Source organism: Salmo trutta, chromosome 29 (genome assembly GCF_901001165.1).
Source record: "Salmo trutta chromosome 29, fSalTru1.1, whole genome shotgun sequence".
Taxonomy (NCBI): Eukaryota; Metazoa; Chordata; class Actinopteri; order Salmoniformes; family Salmonidae; genus Salmo; species Salmo trutta.
In genome coordinates, this window is record NC_042985.1 from 2,010,231 (window position 1) to 2,026,986 (window position 16,756).

A 16,756-nucleotide genomic window follows, 5' to 3' on the forward strand; every position below is an offset into this window, starting at 1 on the left:
CCTCTGTATATATCTCCCTCTCTCTGTATATCCTTCCCTCCCTCTCTCTGTATATCCCTCCCTCTCTCTGTATATCCCTCCCTCCCTCTGTATATCCCTCCCTCCCTCCCTCTGTATATATCTCCCTCTCTCTGTATATCCCTCCCTCCCTCTCTCTGTATATCCCTCCCTCCCTCTCTCTGTATATCTCTCCCTCCCTCCCTCTGTATATATCTCCCTCTCTCTGTATATCCCTCCCTCCCTCCCTCTCTCTGTATATCCCTCCCTCCCTCTCTCTGTATATCTCTCCCTCCCTCTGTATATCTCTCCCTCCCTCCCTCTGTATATCTCTCCCTCCCTCCCTCTGTATATCTCTCCCTCCCTCCCTCACTCTGTATATCCCTCCCTCCCTCTGTATATCTCTCCCTCCCTCCCTCTGTATATATCTCCCTCCCTCTCTCTGTATATCTCTCCCTCTCTCCGTATATCTCTCCCTCCCTCCCTCTGTATATCTCTCCCTCCCTCTGTATATCCCTCCCTCCCTCCCTCTCTCTGTATATCCCTCCCTCCCTCTGTATATCTCTCCCTCCCTCCCTCTGTATATCCCTCCCTCCCTCTGTATATATCTCCCTCTCTCTGTATATCCTTCCCTCCCTCTCTCTGTATATCCCTCCCTCTCTCTGTATATCCCTCCCTCCCTCTGTATATCCCTCCCTCCCTCCCTCTGTATATATCTCCCTCTCTCTGTATATCCCTCCCTCCCTCTCTCTGTATATCCCTCCCTCCCTCTCTCTGTATATCTCTCCCTCCCTCCCTCTGTATATATCTCCCTCTCTCTGTATATCCCTCCCTCCCTCCCTCTCTCTGTATATCCCTCCCTCCCTCTCTCTGTATATCTCTCCCTCCCTCTGTATATCTCTCCCTCCCTCCCTCTGTATATCTCTCCCTCCCTCCCTCTGTATATCTCTCCCTCCCTCCCTCACTCTGTATATCCCTCCCTCCCTCTGTATATCTCTCCCTCCCTCCCTCTGTATATATCTCCCTCCCTCTCTCTGTATATCTCTCCCTCTCTCCGTATATCTCTCCCTCCCTCTCTCTGTATATCTCTCCCTCCCTCTGTATATCTCTCCCTCCCTCCCTCTGTATATCCCTCCCTCCCTCCGTATATCTCTCTCTCCCTCTCTCTGTATATATCTCTCCCTCTCTCTGTATATCCCTCCCTCCCTCTCTCTGTATATCCCTCCCTCCCTCTCTCTGTATATATCTCCCTCCCTCCCTCTGTATATCCCTCCCTCTCTCTGTATATCTCTCCCTCCCTCCCTCTGTATATCCCTCCCTCCCTCCCTCTGTATATCTCTCCCTCCCTCCCTCTGTATATCCCTCCCTCCCTCTGTATATCTCTCCCTCCCTCCCTCTGTATATCTCTCCCTCCCTCACTCTGTATATATCTCCCTCACTCTGTATATCTCTCTTTTCCTCTCTCTGTATATCTCTCCCTCTGTATATCTCTCCTTCTCTCTGTATATATCTCCCTCACTCTATATATCTCTATCTTCCACTCTCTGTATATCTCTCCCTCTCTCTGTATATATCTCCCTCACTCTATATATCTCTATCTTCCTCTCTCTGTATATCTCTCTTTTCCTCTCTCTCTCTGTAGCTCATGTCTCTCTCTGAGTCATCTCCCTCTCTCTCTCTCGTGCATCTCTCTGTCTCTCTTTCTTTCTCTCTGTCTTTCTTGCTATGGTCAAGCTGTCTATCTCTGCCACACCCTCTTTTTCTTTAGCTTTATCTCTGTGTGACTCCACCACTCCCTCTCCCTCCTCCTCACCTCCTATACCACCAGCTCTCTCCAACACCTCCATAATGTAATGACTTAAATACTTATGCAGTGATATGTGGGTGTGGGCAGGATTCAGAGAGAGCCACTGAGCTCTGTGTCAAATTTATGTTGATTGCTTCCCTGTAATACTTCTTAAATACTTTTCTACTTCTTATAGGACATTAACATCTTATAACTCCTACATGAAGAATCAAGCAGTATCTCTTGACAGTCCTGTTGCTACTGACAATTTTCCTGCTGTAGCAGGAAAATTACATAAACTTGTAGTGTATTTGAGTTTTAAAAAGGCTTCTAAAGTGAGTTATTTAAACTTTGAAAAGTCAGATTTGATTTGCCCTAATGAAAAATGTATCAAGCCCTACACAAATGTCCATTAATAATAATTCACATTTCCTGTTGCTGCAGGATTATTTTCCTGTTGTAGCAAACTGGTTCAAATTAAGATGCTACATCTGTACTGGGGGATAATCCTGAACACACTCGGCCAACGTTAAAATGTCAAATTACCACTAATGGAGATGTTAACATGAACATTTCAGGGTGGCCTGGTTGTGTTGTCTATATTAGTGGCAGCAGCAGTACGTACTCCTGTCCTCTAGTTTAAACCCCAAAATAAATTCCCTAACTTCTCTGAAGGAAAACTTTCTTCGAGCAGTGAAGACATCGTTTAGGATGAGACAGTCAGAGCTAAGCAGCTGTACTAATTCTTCTAATCCTCTCTCTCTCCCTCGCTCTACCCCGTTCATCCGTTTCTCAGAGACCTGTTTTGGTCTCTCGTTTCTCTTTAACTATAGGTCATCATCTCTGTCTTTCTGTCTCTCCCTCTTTGTCTGTAGTTCTCTCTGTCCCCTTTCATCTCCTCCTTTGGTCCATCTCTCAAGTCAGTCTCTCTCTCCCCTTGTCTTTCCCCTCCTCCCTCTCTGAGGATGCTGTAGCCAGGGCTAAGGTGAAGTTAGGCTAATCTGAACTGATTACTGTAGTGACAGCAGCCCTCCCCCTGCTGCGCTCCAGAATCCCTCTCTCCTCATCCCTCCCTCCTCATCCCTCCCTCCCTCCTCATCCCTCCCTCCTGATCCCTCCCTCCCTCCCTCCTCATCCCTCCCTCCCTCCCTCATCCCTCCCTCCCTCCTCATCCCTCCCTCCCTCCCTCCTCATCCCTCCCTCCTGATCCCTCCTCATCCCTCCCTCCCTCCTCATCCCTCCCTCCCTGTCTTCCTATCATCACAGCTGATTGCACCTCTCTTTGCAGAGCACCACTCGGGCCAACCGTTAACCCTTTCCTCTCCACATTTTAGCCCTGTTTAAAACTAAAATAGGACACTATAAAGGGTATAGGGTGCCGTTTAATACGCAGACCAAGGGCCCCATAATCCACAGTCTCAGAGTAGGAGTTCTGATCTAAGATCAGTTTTGTCTGCAGGATCATAATGAATCAGATCAATATGGACAGATCCTAGATGTGCACTCCTACTCTGAGATGCTTTGTGGATTACATGGGGCCCTTGGCCTCACAGGGAGTCAACATGTTTTGTTCCACATCCAATCTAATTAACTAATCAACTGCTCATCAAGCCCTTGATTTTATGAATCAAGTTTCACTCCTGCAGAGATATATTTAGTGAAATAATAGGTGTATTTAGTAACGGCATCATCTTTTTTTCCAACCATGTTCCTGGAGCTCCTCAGTCTCAGGGTGTGCAGGTTTTATTCCAACCCAGTACTAACACATCTGATTCACCCACTCAACTAAGTAAACCAGACTGTCAGTGAAGAATAGTGTGAGCTACGTTATGCCTCGTTTCCTATTGGGTGACAGGAGAGGTCCTAGCAGTCTAATGCCTGTAGCCAAACCGTGATAACATCCATGCATCTTTCAGCTCCTCTCATCGCCACACCACAGGGAAGAGTTGGGATTTAATAACAGTTGTTTTTCCTTCATATTATCCTCTGCATTAGTTCTGGCCGTATGGAAACAACACAGACCATTAAACGTACACAGATGTTGTAAGATAAAGCTGCTGTGCTGTAGTTTTAATGATTTGTATTGCCTCCACCGTATATTCACACCACAATAAACAGAAAAGAACTGGAGCTCTGTGGTTACATGACAGGACGTGAGTGGGCTGCTGCAGGGCAGTGGGTGACCTCATACAGCAGCAGTCGAGGAGGCCTGAGAATCTCAGCTCTCTGCTCTAAATACCACTTTAATTGGAGTGGACAACCACAGACAGCCATCTTGGCTCATAGTGATACAGTAGCAGCCATGATGAGTCATTCATAATTAGGACGAAGGAGACTAACTCTCCACTCATATCAGGGTGACGTTGGCCCTAACAGGCTAGACTGATCTAAGGTCAGTTTTATGTTACTCTCCAGCTAATGGTTCTGATTTGGGAACGGAAAGCTGATCCCAGATCTGTGCCTGGTGCAGTATTAGCCATTAGTCACCGGTGTTAAGTAGGGTTTAAAGAGACGTGCCACCCACTATGTAGTGCTCTACACCCTCCCTACTGCAGGTCGTCATTCATTATATAATGCAACAGACGGATGATGTGTCCCAAATGACACCCCCTCATTCCGTATATAGAGCAGTACTTCTGACCAGGGCTCTGACCCTAACCTTAAGAATAGCAGCAGCATACTAACATCCCAACACTGAGGGGTGGTTGTGAGGACTCAGATTAAGTCAATGCTACTATTGGACTAGACAGCATGTTCAAAAGGGTTCAACATCCCATAACAGAAATAAAACAGGGAGGGACCTAGCTGAATTCGTCCAATAGAAACTCTCATTTTCATTGCATAAAGGTTTTTATGTTCAGAGTTAAAACAATTCCAGTTGCAAAATACTTTGCTACAGTGGAAAACAAATGAATACAGCCCCTGGACATAAAGCATGTTTAAAAAGCTTCCAAATCCCATGTTTCAAAAGGCTCAAGAAAATGGAAGAGAGAGAGAGAGACAAAGAACATTTTTACATTTGTATTTTTCAGACAAGAAAAAAAAAATTGTGTTACTGGTTACAATTTCAAGTCACATATTAAACTGGAAAGAATAAGCATATTTGTGACATAAGAAAATAGATGACATTTACTGTTCAAATGTGGTTTCATTAATTACACATTTTTAGATTGAATCAATAACATTGTATCAACATCCAGACCAGCTGAATATGTTGTCTTAGGAATCAAGAGAAACAAACTAAATGAAAACAAGAGAACCTCGCCACCCCACAATACACCACATGCCCATCAATGCAGTTCATCACACTAGTAGCAAAGATGAGCATCTTAAACGTTACATTTGACGGTAGGTAGTTGAAGAACAGTCTTTAACTCATTTTTCCTGTCCTGCAGTTCACGTTGTAACCATCTCTATTGACTCTGCTGCACTGATTGTGTCCCAAATGGAAACCTATTCCCTACATAGTGCACTACTTTTGAACAGGGCCATATTCCCCATATAGTGCACTACTTTAGAAAAGGGCCTATAGAGAAAATAGTTTGTCTCTATGCCCAGACTACCGGCTGGAATAATCAATACCACTTTTGTAATCCTGTTCCGTGTGGATTAGAGCATGACATCACTGATCAATACAATATTCAATCTGGAAGAGAGGTGAGAGATCAGATTGACCTGCTACGGCCACAGTGTGTGTCAGTCAGGTCTGTGTGTGTAATGCAGGGTTCTCCAACCCTGTTCCTGGAGAGCTACCCTCCTGTAGGTTTTAACTCCAACCCTGTTCCTGGAGAGCTACCATCCTGTAGCTCTTAAAACCTACAGGATGGTAGCTCTCCAGGAACAGGGTTATGGGTTAAAACCTACAGGAGGGTCTCTCTCCAGGAACAGGGTTGGATTTTAAAGCTACAGGAGGGTCTCTCTCCAGGAACAGGGTTGGAGTTTAAACCTACAGGAGGGTCTCTCTCCAGGAACAGGGTTGGAGTTTAAAGCTACAGGAGGGTCTCTCTCCAGGAACAGGGTTGGAGTTTAAAGCTACAGGAGGGTCTCTCTCCAGGAACAGAGTTGGAGTTTAAAGCTACAGGAGGGTCTCTCTCCAGGAACAGGGTTGGAGTTTAAAGCTACAGGAGGGTCTCTCTCCAGGAACAGAGTTGGAGTTTAAAGCTACAGGAGGGTCTCTCTCCAGGAACAGGGTTGGAGAGCCCTGGGGTGGTGTGATCGGGGTCACTCCACAGTAAGAGGAGTTCAGTAGCGGTCGTAATGTGATGGTCTCTGGTTGTAGGAGTTGTATCTTCCAGACTGATGCCCACCACCCTGGCCGTAACGCCTGTCCCTGTCTCCCCCGCGGTCCCTGTCTCCCCCGCGGTCCCTGTCCCCCCCGCGGTCCCTGTCCCCACCCCAACCCTGGCCCCTGTACCCGCCACGGTCCTGGGATCTGAAGAACAGAGGGAGGAAGAGAGAGAGAGAAAGAGATGTGGGGGGAGAGTGGGAAGAAAAAAAACATATCAACCAAATGAACATGTTATCCATCCCAGCAAACTGTAGAATGACATATCAGACCAGCTGCCATTGTTGTGCAGAAACACTTCTGGAAATGTCCTGTTCTTATTATGGCACAGAATAATACGGAGGTAGTTAACAGTCCAATACTGTGTTAAAGATATTAATGATGAGGAGACAAGCCAGTGCTGCATTCAGCAGATCAAAACGGTGTGCAACGTTTGACTGAACAGAAACAGTGGTGTTCTGAACGACCCAGTTGAAGAACCACATGGTTGTGGTAGCGCAGTAGGAGAGTGTGTAAGGCAGGTCTGGGCAACTCCAGTCCTCGGGGGGCTTGATTGGGGTCACACTTTTCCCCCATCCCCAGCTAACACACCTGACTCCAATAATCAAGTACTCATGATCTTCAGTTTAGAATGCAATTCGTTTATATCAGGTGTGTTTCTAGGGATGGGGGGGAAGTGAGACACCAATCAGGCTCCCGAGGACTGGAGTTGGCCAGGCCTACTGTAAGGTGTGCTGCACTAGCTTTGAGATTAAGCGGTCACACACCCATATTAATCAGGCCACACCGCACCACACTCACAAAACTAGAGCAACCATACCTCAAATTGTGGAGGAAACATGTTGTTCAGTACAAACCATCACGCAATGTAGCAAAACGTGTAATGAGCTGAACGCACTCAGTTAGCTAAGGTCGTTGTTGTTTACCTGCTGTCTCTGCCCCGGTTGTTTCCGCCTCCACGCCCCCCCCAGTCCTCTACCAGTGGCGGGGGGTTGGCGGGGCGACTCACGTACTGCTGGTACTCCCGGTCCTCGAGAGAAAACCGGTGGGCAAACTGCTCCTCATAGTTAGGCGGCGTTTCTGGACCATCTGTCATTCTACAATGAGAGAAATACCAGATACTCACTACGTTTTTACATCTTTGGAAATACCGTGAAACGGCCGTGGATTAGCTTCGCACGTGTTGTTGCTAGCTAGCTGGCCAGCGGTTTTCCCTTTTGCAACAAACAAAACGTTTTTGCAACAGAATCCAACTAATGAATACACCCCAGATTTGGATAACGTAATCAACTGTCTGGGAAACGTTATTTGGCGAACAAAATTACTTTTGCTTTTCTAACAAAAGCTATGTAGCTAGCTAGATATATCCGAGTATGGCATAGCTGCGATGTAGCCAAGATAACTTTAGTTTTGACATTGTTGTAAAAACTGTTGGTTACATCGCAGCTAAGTATGACATACAAAAGGAACCTGTGAAGGCAAAATGTAAGCAATTACCTGTAAATGGCATTTATTCAGCAGACAGCTTCGACATGTACGACTGGACAAATGTTGACAACAGTGCCATGGTAAAAACGTCCCTCTAAGAACAAGCTACCGATATCATTGGTTCCGGGTCTCACGCCTTTTCCCCAGAAATAGTCAACACATTTTATTTAGAGATTTCGCCAACTATTAGCAACAAACCTTTTCCACATATTACTTAAGTGTAAACAATCGACATGATCAGAGGCAGGTCAAATAATACAAACTTGATATTGAACCCATGATGGTTGCAGAGAATCAAGTCAAGCAGCTGCCACCTGAAGTTGTAAGTTGGTGTGGAATGTGACTTGAGGTGGGGCACAGTTCAACAAGGCCTGAGTCAGAACAAGACAGCCGAAAACCAGTCTCGTCTCCATCTATACGACATGTAAGTAATAGTAGGCTATTGCCTATTATTAGCCTACCTGCATTATATTGTAATTTTGGACCTAGGTCTATCACTGCAGAATTACATCAAATCAATGCAACCCGTTTAGACTAGGGTATTTGCACAGTTTGAAATGAACGCATATTGTTTCTTGTGAGGAGCATATTTAATTGCATGTCACAAATAGGCCAAAAGTCCACGTTTCTCTCTCACGTTTCCCCTGAGAATAGGTTATGAAATAGCCCACAGTGTAACTTCATATCCCAGGCTGTTAGAAAGCTGTAGAAAGGAGATGTGTGTGTGGGAGGTAGGACTGTTGAGAGCAGGTGGAAGCCGCACGGTGTCGCTACTGCTGCTCTCTGCCTGCTGCTCTCTGCCTGCCGCTCTCTGCCTGCCGCTCACTGCCTGCCTCTCTCTGCCTGCCTCTCTCTGCCTGCCTCTCACTGCCTGCCTCTCACGAAACACTAACCCATTGGGGAGAGAGCTGAGAGCGCAGAGCTGAGAGCGCAGATCCGAGGCAAGGCGACTCCAGCGCCGCAGTCAAGGAATATTCAGCGAACATCACAACTTAGTTTTTTTGAAAGCACAGCGTTTATCAGCCTTGCGGCTGCGGATAGAAGAGACGGAACGGGTGGGATCATAAGTTGTCACCTCGTCTGAATAAATAAGTTAGGCTAATGAAATGGCATTAGGTTTTTCTGTGGTCGCCAGAGTGAACGCTTGACTGTCAGGAGAATCGAAACGCCGCTCAGCTCGTGAGGGAGTGCAGGGATCATATTTCTCTACTCTCTGTGATCACGTTACTTGCTCGCAGCCGAGGACCTGGAATGGACTTATCCAATAGCTAATGCCAAGACTGGATCTATTTTAATAACATTGTTTTTAAAGACACTGCGTTTTTTTAAAGTTCGCTTCTTCTAACGTTTTTATAATTGAAGGGTTGTCCCAAAACTCCGCGGCAATGGGGTAAGTACAGACACGGCTGTCCTCTGGAGCGCATGTAATGTTATGACACCTGCTTTCTGACTATCTAAAATGTCAGTTATGTGTTTGATCTGTATGCATAGGCTACCCTACACTTGTTGGGGGAGGGGGGTAGAATAGAATGGGTGAATAATTAATCGTAACAATAATCGTTTCAAAAGCTTGTCTTGGCATGGAAAGCGTCCCTGCGCGCTTTGTGCGCTCACGGCTCGCCCGAGGTGATACGGTGGAGAATGCCTCCCTCTCCAAACCATTCAGCGTGATAGCTTATCTCCAAAACGTTTCTGATAGCATACGAGTCTTGTGCCAGAGAGAGACGCACATTTTACAGTTTACCAGGACAAGGTGCAGAACTGCTTCCCATGTAGAATTATGTCAACAACAAAAAAGGCCAAGCAATGTCACTTTATGATTGACATATTTTGATTTCCTAGGAAGCATATAGGCTAATGACAAATATTACTATGTTCAACCTCTTAGAAATGAACAAGATGCATGTTACTTTCCTCAGTTATTTGCGACACCAAACAGAGGTCATCCTATATGGAAGTGCATAGGCACTTCATTCTGTCTGACGTTATTTTCAGCCCTATTTTACAGTATTTACTTTATAGTGCAAACACTGTTATGTCAGTAAGAGAAGTGGCCTGGCTGGACTAGGCAGGTGGAATCCTCCAGTCAGATGAGATCTGTGTGAGGAGGGATGGATGCCTTCATGCTGCTGGCTCAGCTAGCCTGGCTGGACTAGGCAGGTGGAATCCTCCAGTCAGATGAGATCTGTGTGAGGAGGGATGGATGCCTTCATGCTGCTGGCTCAGCTAGCCTGGCTGGACTAGGCAGGTGGAATCCTCCAGTCAGATGAGATCTGTGTGAGGAGGGATGGATGCCTTCACGCTGCTGGCTCAGCTAGCCTGGCTGGACTAGGCAGGTGGAATCCTCCAGTCAGATGAGATCTGTGTGAGGAGGGATGGATGCCTTCACGCTGCTGGCTCAGCTAGCCTGGCTGGACTAGGCAGGTGGAATCCTCCAGTCAGATGAGATCTGTGTGAGGAGGGATGGATGCCTTCATGCTGCTGGCTCAGCTAGCCTGGCTGGACTAGGCAGGTGGAATCCTCCAGTCAGATGAGATCTGTGTGAGGAGGGATGGATGCCTTCATGCTGCTGGCTCAGCTAGCCTGGCTGGACTAGGCAGGTGGAATTCTCCAGTCATTCTCTCCAGCTCTGTTCTGCTGTGGGAGAATAGAGGTGCCAGAGTCAACTGTGCCCACGCATGAACAAGCCGCAGCAAAGCAAACAGAGAGAGAGGGGGTGGGGGGGCTGTGTGTGTGTGTGTGTGGGATGTGATGTGATGTGATGCCCACCGGGATAGAGGGAGTCTCCTCCTATACAGGTCTGTACATTAGAGATACAGTGAGAAAGGGGGTGGGGGGGCTGTGTGTGTGTGTCTGTGTGTGTGTGTGTGTGTGTGTGTGTGTGTGTGTGTGTGTGATGCCCACCGTGATAGAGGGAGTCTCCTCCTATACAGGTCTGTACATTAGAGATACAGTGAGAAAGGGGGTGGGGGGGCTGTGTGTGTGTGTGTGTGTGTGTGTGTGTGTGTGTGTGTGTGTGTGTGTGTGTGTGTGTGTGTGTGTGTGTGTGTGTGTGTGATGCCCACCGTGATAGAGGGAGTCTCCTCCTATACAGGTCTGTACATTGGAGATGTTGGTAAACAAATTATTCAAGCTCTGTCAAGTCTTGCCATAGATTTTTCAAACCTATTTTATGTCAAAACCGTAAGTATGCCACTCAGGAACATTCAATGTCGTCTTGGTAAGCAACTCTACTGTATATTTGGCCTTGTTTGAGATTATTGTACTGCTGAAAGGTGAATTCATCTCCCAGTGTCTGGTGGAAAGCAGACTGAAACAGGTTTTCCTCTAGGATTGTGCCTGTGCTTAGCTCCATTCAGTTTATTTTTATCCTGAAAAACTCCCCACTTCTTAACAATTACAAGCCATACTCGTAACATGACACAGCCACCACTATGCTTGAAAACATGGAGAGTGGTACTCAGTATTGGATTTGCCCCAAATGTACCACTTTGTTTTCAGGACAAATAGTTAATTGCTTTCCCACATTTTTTGCAGTATTACTTTAGTGCCTTGTTGCAAACAGGATACATGTTTTGGAGTATTTAATTCTGTACAGGCTTCCTTCTTTTCACTCTGTTGATTAGGTTAGTATTGTGGAGTAACTACAGTGTCATTGAGCTGTCTTCAGTTTTCTACAATCACAGCCATTAAACTCTGTAACTGTTTCAATGTTACCATTGGCCTCATGGTGAAATCCCTGAGTAGTTTCCTTCCTCTCCAGCAACTGAGTTAGGAAGGACGACTGTATCTTTGTAGTGACTGGGTGTGTTGATTACCTTTACCAAGCTCAAAGGGATATTCAGTGTCAGCTTTATCTACCAATATATGCCTTTGTTTGCAAGGCATTGGAAAACCTCCCTGGCCTTTTGTAGTTGAATCTGTGTTTGAAATTCACTGCTTGACTGAGGGACCTTACAGATAATTGTATGTGTGGGGTACAGAGATGAGGTAGTCATTCAAAAATCATGTTAAACACTATTAAATGCACACAGAGTGAGTCCATGCAACTTATTATGTGACTTGTTAAAACCATTTTTACTCCTGAACTTATTTAGGCTTGGCAAAAAAGGAGTTAAATACTTATTGACTCAAGACATTTCTGCTTTTAACTTTTTAATGAATTAGTAAAAATGTCTAAAAACACAATTCCACTTTTGACATTTATGTATTCCAATTGAATCCATTTTAAATTCAGACTGTAACACAACAAAATGTGGAAGGCCAAGGGGTGTGAATGCGTAGGGTTGTTGTCATTGTTTAGCTTCATGATTACAACGACCCCAGCCTTTCTCATCTGATATCAGTCACCTCAACTGTCTTACTCTGAAGCTTTTTATTTTGTGGTCTGAGCATTCGGATGCAATTATCTTGATAATGTTAGGCTACTATATTGAAGTATTCATATAGATAATATATAAATAAATACATGCATATTTAGATGGATAGGTAGGCTACTTTATAAATCCCAGAGGGTAAAATGTCAAATCATATTGAATGTTTTATCTTGGTCTCCTTCTGCATCTGACCTTTACCTCCTCACATCAAACAGCTGTCTGTTGGCAAGGCATCTGGTCTTTACCTCCTCACACCAAACAGCTGTCTGTTGGCAAGGCATCTGACCTTTACCTCCTCACACCAAACAGCTGTCTGTTGGCAAGACATCTGGTCTTTACCTCCTCACACCAAACAGCTGTCTGTTGGCAAGGCATCTGGTCTTTACCTCCTCACACCAAACAGCTGTCTGTTGGCAAGGCATCTGACCTTTACCTCCTCACACCAAACAGCTGTCTGTTGGCAAGGCATCTGGTCTTTACCTCCTCACACCAAACAGCTGTCTGTTGGCAAGACATCTGACCTTTACCTCCTCACACCAAACAGCTGTCTGTTGGCAAGGCATCTGGTCTTTACCTCCTCACACCAAACAGCTGTCTGTTGGCAAGACATCTGGCCTTTACCTCCTCACACCAAACAGCTGTCTGTTGGCAAGGCATCTGGTCTTTACCTCCTCACACCAAACAGCTGTCTGTTGGCAAGACATCTGACCTTTACCTCCTCACACCAAACAGCTGTCTGTTGGCAAGGCATCTGGTCTTTACCTCCTCACACCAAACAGCTGTCTGTTGGCAAGACATCTGGCCTTTACCTCCTCACACCAAACAGCTGTCTGTTGGCAAGGCATCTGACCTTTACCTCCTCACACCAAACAGCTGTCTGTTGGCAAGGCATCTGGTCTTTACCTCCTCACACCAAACAGCTGTCTGTTGGCAAGGCATCTGGTCTTTACCTCCTCACACCAAACAGCTGTCTGTTGGCAAGGCATCTGGTCTTTACCTCCTCACACCAAACAGCTGTCTGTTGGCAAGACATCTGACCTTTACCTCCTCACACCAAACAGCTGTCTGTTGGCAAGGCATCTGGTCTTTACCTCCTCACACCAAACAGCTGTCTGTTGGCAAGACATCTGGCCTTTACCTCCTCACACCAAACAGCTGTCTGTTGGCAAGGCATCTGGCCTTTACCTCCTCACACCAAACAGCTGTCTGTTGGCAAGGCATCTGGTCTTTACCTCCTCACACCAAACAGCTGTCTGTTGGCAAGGCATCTGGTCTTTACCTCCTCACACCAAACAGCTGTCTGTTGGCAAGGCATCTGACCTTTACCTCCTCACACCAAACAGCTGTCTGTTGGCAAGGCATCTGAATCAAACATGTCATAACACTTAATATGAAGCAATGCAGCTGCAACGACTAGTGTTGACATGTCATCGTGACTAGACACAGTCACCAGATTATAAATGTGTGTGTTTGGGTTGTTGCATTGAATTAGTACCTAGGCTAACATATCGAACAGTATTTAATATAACAATGACTGAATTCGATCTGTTTGGATGCTGTGTGACGTGAGAAGGTTCAGTTCATGATTGAGTTTCCGTGCTCAGTGAAAGGAGAAGAATGTTGCTCTGTTTTCTCTTCGGAGATTGTCATGAGGGCAGTCTTGGAATGTGTAAGGAACCAGTCTAGCACATCTGAGTCATACTCAAGACACAGTACTGTACCAACTCACCCAACCAGTCTGGGCTATAGGAACTAGGCATTCTGTGTCAGTGTTTCACCTAGCAGTTATTTTCCAAGCGGGGCCCCACAAAGACCCCCCCCCCCCAAAAAAAATCACCCCTCAGTCAACATCTAGGTCCTCCTTAACCAGATGTTTAAACTGAGAACCAACTGAAGTCAACTTATTTTAGTCAGGGACTAACAGTGAGGTGGTAGGAGAAAGACTGTAGTGTAGTCTTATGTCATGCTGGGAGTGGTTGCAGAACCATAGTTTGAATTCCACCTGTCTCCCTTGGAATTCAGTCTCCACACCTTATTATACACTGAGTGTACAAAACATTAGGAACTCTTCCCATGATAGCTTTCACCTAGTCAGTCTATGTTCCCTTATTGATGTCACTTGTTAATTCCACTTCAAATCAGTGTAGATGAAGGGGAGGAGACAGGTTAAAGAAGGATTTTTAAGCCTTGAGACAATTGCGATATGGATTGTGTATGTGTGCCATTCAGAGGGTGAATGGACAAGACAAAATATTGAAGTACCTTTGAACAGGGTATGGTAGTAGGTGCCAGGCACGTCGGTTTGTGTCAAGAACTGCAACTCTGGTGGGTTTTTCACGCTCAACAGTTTGGTCCCCCACCCAAAGGACATCCAGCCAACTTGACACAACTGTGGGAAGCATTGGAGTCAACATGGGCCAGCATCCCTATGGAATGCTTTCGACACCTTGTAGAGGTGTTCCTAATGTTTTGTACACTGTGTATAGTCTCAGTTCTCCTTGTAATTCCTAGTCATCATCACACCTTGTCAATATGTAGCCCCAAAGTTAATTCCTACTTTGGCCGTCTTTCCTTCCAGTTCTCTGCTGCCAATGACTGGAATGAACTGCAAAAGTCACTGAAGCTGGAGACTCATATCTCCCTCACTAGCTTTAAGCACCAGCTGTCAGAGCAGCTTACAGATCACTGCACCTGTACATAGCCCATCTGTAAATAGCCCATCCAACTACCTCATCCCCCATACTGTTATTTCTTTATTTTGCTCCTTTGCACCCCAGTATCTCTACTTGCACATTCATCTTCTGCACATCTATCACTCCAGAGTTTTAATTGCTATATTGTAATTATTTCGCCACCATGGCCTATTTATTGCCTTACCTCCCTTATCCTACTTCATTTGCACACACTGTATATAGACTTTTCTGTTGTGTTATTGACTGTACGTTTGTTTATTCCATGTGTAACTCTGTGTTGTTGTTTGTGTTGCACTGCTTTGCTTTATCTTGGCCAGGTCGCAATTGTAAATGAGAACTTGTTCTCAACTTTCCTACCTGGTTAAATAAAAAGTCTGTTCCACCTGTTCTCCTTGTAATTCATAGTCTGTCAGGTTCAGGAATGTATTATTAAACATTTCCTGTTCAAAGTAGTCAGGATCTGGAGAGGAAACAATCTAGTTTGATACTGGTGTCAGTAGGGAAGCTCAATACCTTGGACAATCTAGTTTGATACTGGTGTCAGTAGGGAAGCTCAATACCTTGGACAATCTAGTTTGATAGTGGTGTCGGTAGGGAAGCTTGAAGATACATTTTAAAGGGGATATCTGTAACTTCTCAAACAAAACACATGGAACAAACAGTTCCATTTCAGCCAGTCAGAGTACAGCTCAGTCCTGCCTATTCAATACTTAAAAAAATAAATTCAACTACAGATTGTGCCTTTTTACAGTTGAATGTGTGAACCAGGCATGGAGCACAGCCTTGTAATGTCATGAATCATAATGAACTGAAACAATAGATGAATTATTGACAGTATTGATAGTGTTCAGAGGACTGTTGATAAGGGGGTAGATGAGTGTGGACATATTGATCTTTAGTAGTGCTGGTTTCCCCTTCAGGCTGGGGCTGAAGATTAACTACGGTGCCTCTCTTTCTGTGTGTCTCTGTGTGTCTCTGTGTGTCTCTGTGTGTGTCTCTGTGTGTGTCTCTGTGTGTCTCTGTGTGTCTCTGTGTGTCTCTGTGTGTGTCTCTGTGTGTGTCTCTGTGTGTCTCTGTGTGTCTCTCTGTGTGTCTCTGTGTGTCTCTGTGTGTGTCTCTGTGTGTGTCACTGTGTGTCTCTCTGTGTGTCTCTGTGTGTGTCTCTGTGTGTGTGTCTCTGTGTGTCTCTGTGTGTCTCTGTCTCATATTCAGTGTGTTTCATGTTTTGCACTACAGTAAACTATATATAGTAGTGATGGAGGGGAATCGATAGTTACATATCGCAATATTATTTTGGACGATATTATATCGATACTTTGATACTTGTATTTATTTTTACTAGGTAGCGTTAGCTAGCGCTAGCCGGCTGTACCTGCACCAAAACTCTGGTATTTTTCATCCTATAGCTTTTTCTCCATATTATAAATGTTATTATTATGTTGGCTTACTATATAAAATAGTAAGCCAACATGTTTTCAACACTTATTTCCCTGACTAATCAACATTAGTTTTCTCATGTCTCTTCTCTCTGCAGCAGATATATAGTCAGTAATATGTTTGGAACATCATCCCAATAAAATCACAGTATCAAATCACAATACTTATAGAATCATGAGAATGGCAATACATATCGTATGGTGAGTAGGGCTGTGACGATATCGTATGGTGAGTAGGGCTGTGACGATACCAGTATGGTGAGTAGGGCTGTGACGATATCGTATGGTGAGTAGGGCTGTGACGATATCGTATGGTGAGTAGGACTGTGACGATACCAGTATGGTGAGTAGGGCTGTGACGATATCGTATGGTGAGTAGGGCTGTGACGATATCGTATGGTGAGTAGGGCTGTGACGATATCGTATGGTGAGTAGGGCTGTGACGATATCGTATGGTGAGTAGGGCTGTGACGATATCGTATGGTGAGTAGGGCTGTGACGATATCGTATGGTGAGTAGGGCTGTGACGATATCGTATGGTGAGTAGGGCTGTGACGATATCGTACGGTGAGTAGGGCTGTGACGATATCGTATGGTGAGTAGGGCTGTGATGATATCGTATGGTGAGTAGGACTGTGACGATACCAGTATGGTGAGTAGGGCTGTGACGATATCGTATGGTGAGTAGGGCTGTG

General features: G+C 45.4%; 2 protein-coding genes across 2 annotated transcripts in view; one reads left to right on the forward strand and one right to left on the reverse strand.

Annotated features, from left to right (window-relative positions):
* Nucleotides 1-5,887: 5,887 nt before the first annotated feature.
* LOC115166750 (RNA guanine-N7 methyltransferase activating subunit-like) lies at nucleotides 5,888-7,886 on the reverse strand. The gene is made up of 3 exons (XM_029720524.1): nucleotides 7,566-7,886; nucleotides 6,995-7,165; nucleotides 5,888-6,215 (listed from the first exon to the last, which is right to left on the reverse strand). The coding sequence occupies exons 2-3, from the start codon at nucleotides 7,162-7,164 to the stop codon at nucleotides 6,026-6,028; spliced, it is 360 nt and encodes a 119-aa protein (XP_029576384.1). The 5' UTR covers nucleotide 7,165; nucleotides 7,566-7,886; the 3' UTR covers nucleotides 5,888-6,025.
* A 527-nt stretch (nucleotides 7,887-8,413) lies between these two features.
* The window catches only part of LOC115167418 (homer protein homolog 2), a 94,628-nt gene continuing 86,285 nt past the window's right edge, over nucleotides 8,414-16,756 (forward strand). Inside the window, exon 1 of the mRNA XM_029721824.1 lies at nucleotides 8,414-8,946. Coding sequence (XP_029577684.1) covers nucleotides 8,942-8,946 — 5 coding nt within the window. The 5' untranslated portion in view covers nucleotides 8,414-8,941. The remainder of the gene's footprint in view (nucleotides 8,947-16,756) is intronic.

Coding starts and splice junctions, on each gene's coding strand:
- LOC115166750 (XM_029720524.1), bottom strand. CDS start 7,164: ATGACAGATGGTCCAGAAACGCCGCCTAACTATGAGGAGCAGTTTGCC. Junction 6,216..6,994: donor AACCGGGGCAGAGACAGCAG/GTAAACAACAAC, acceptor TCTGTTCTTCAG/ATCCCAGGACCGTGGCGGGT.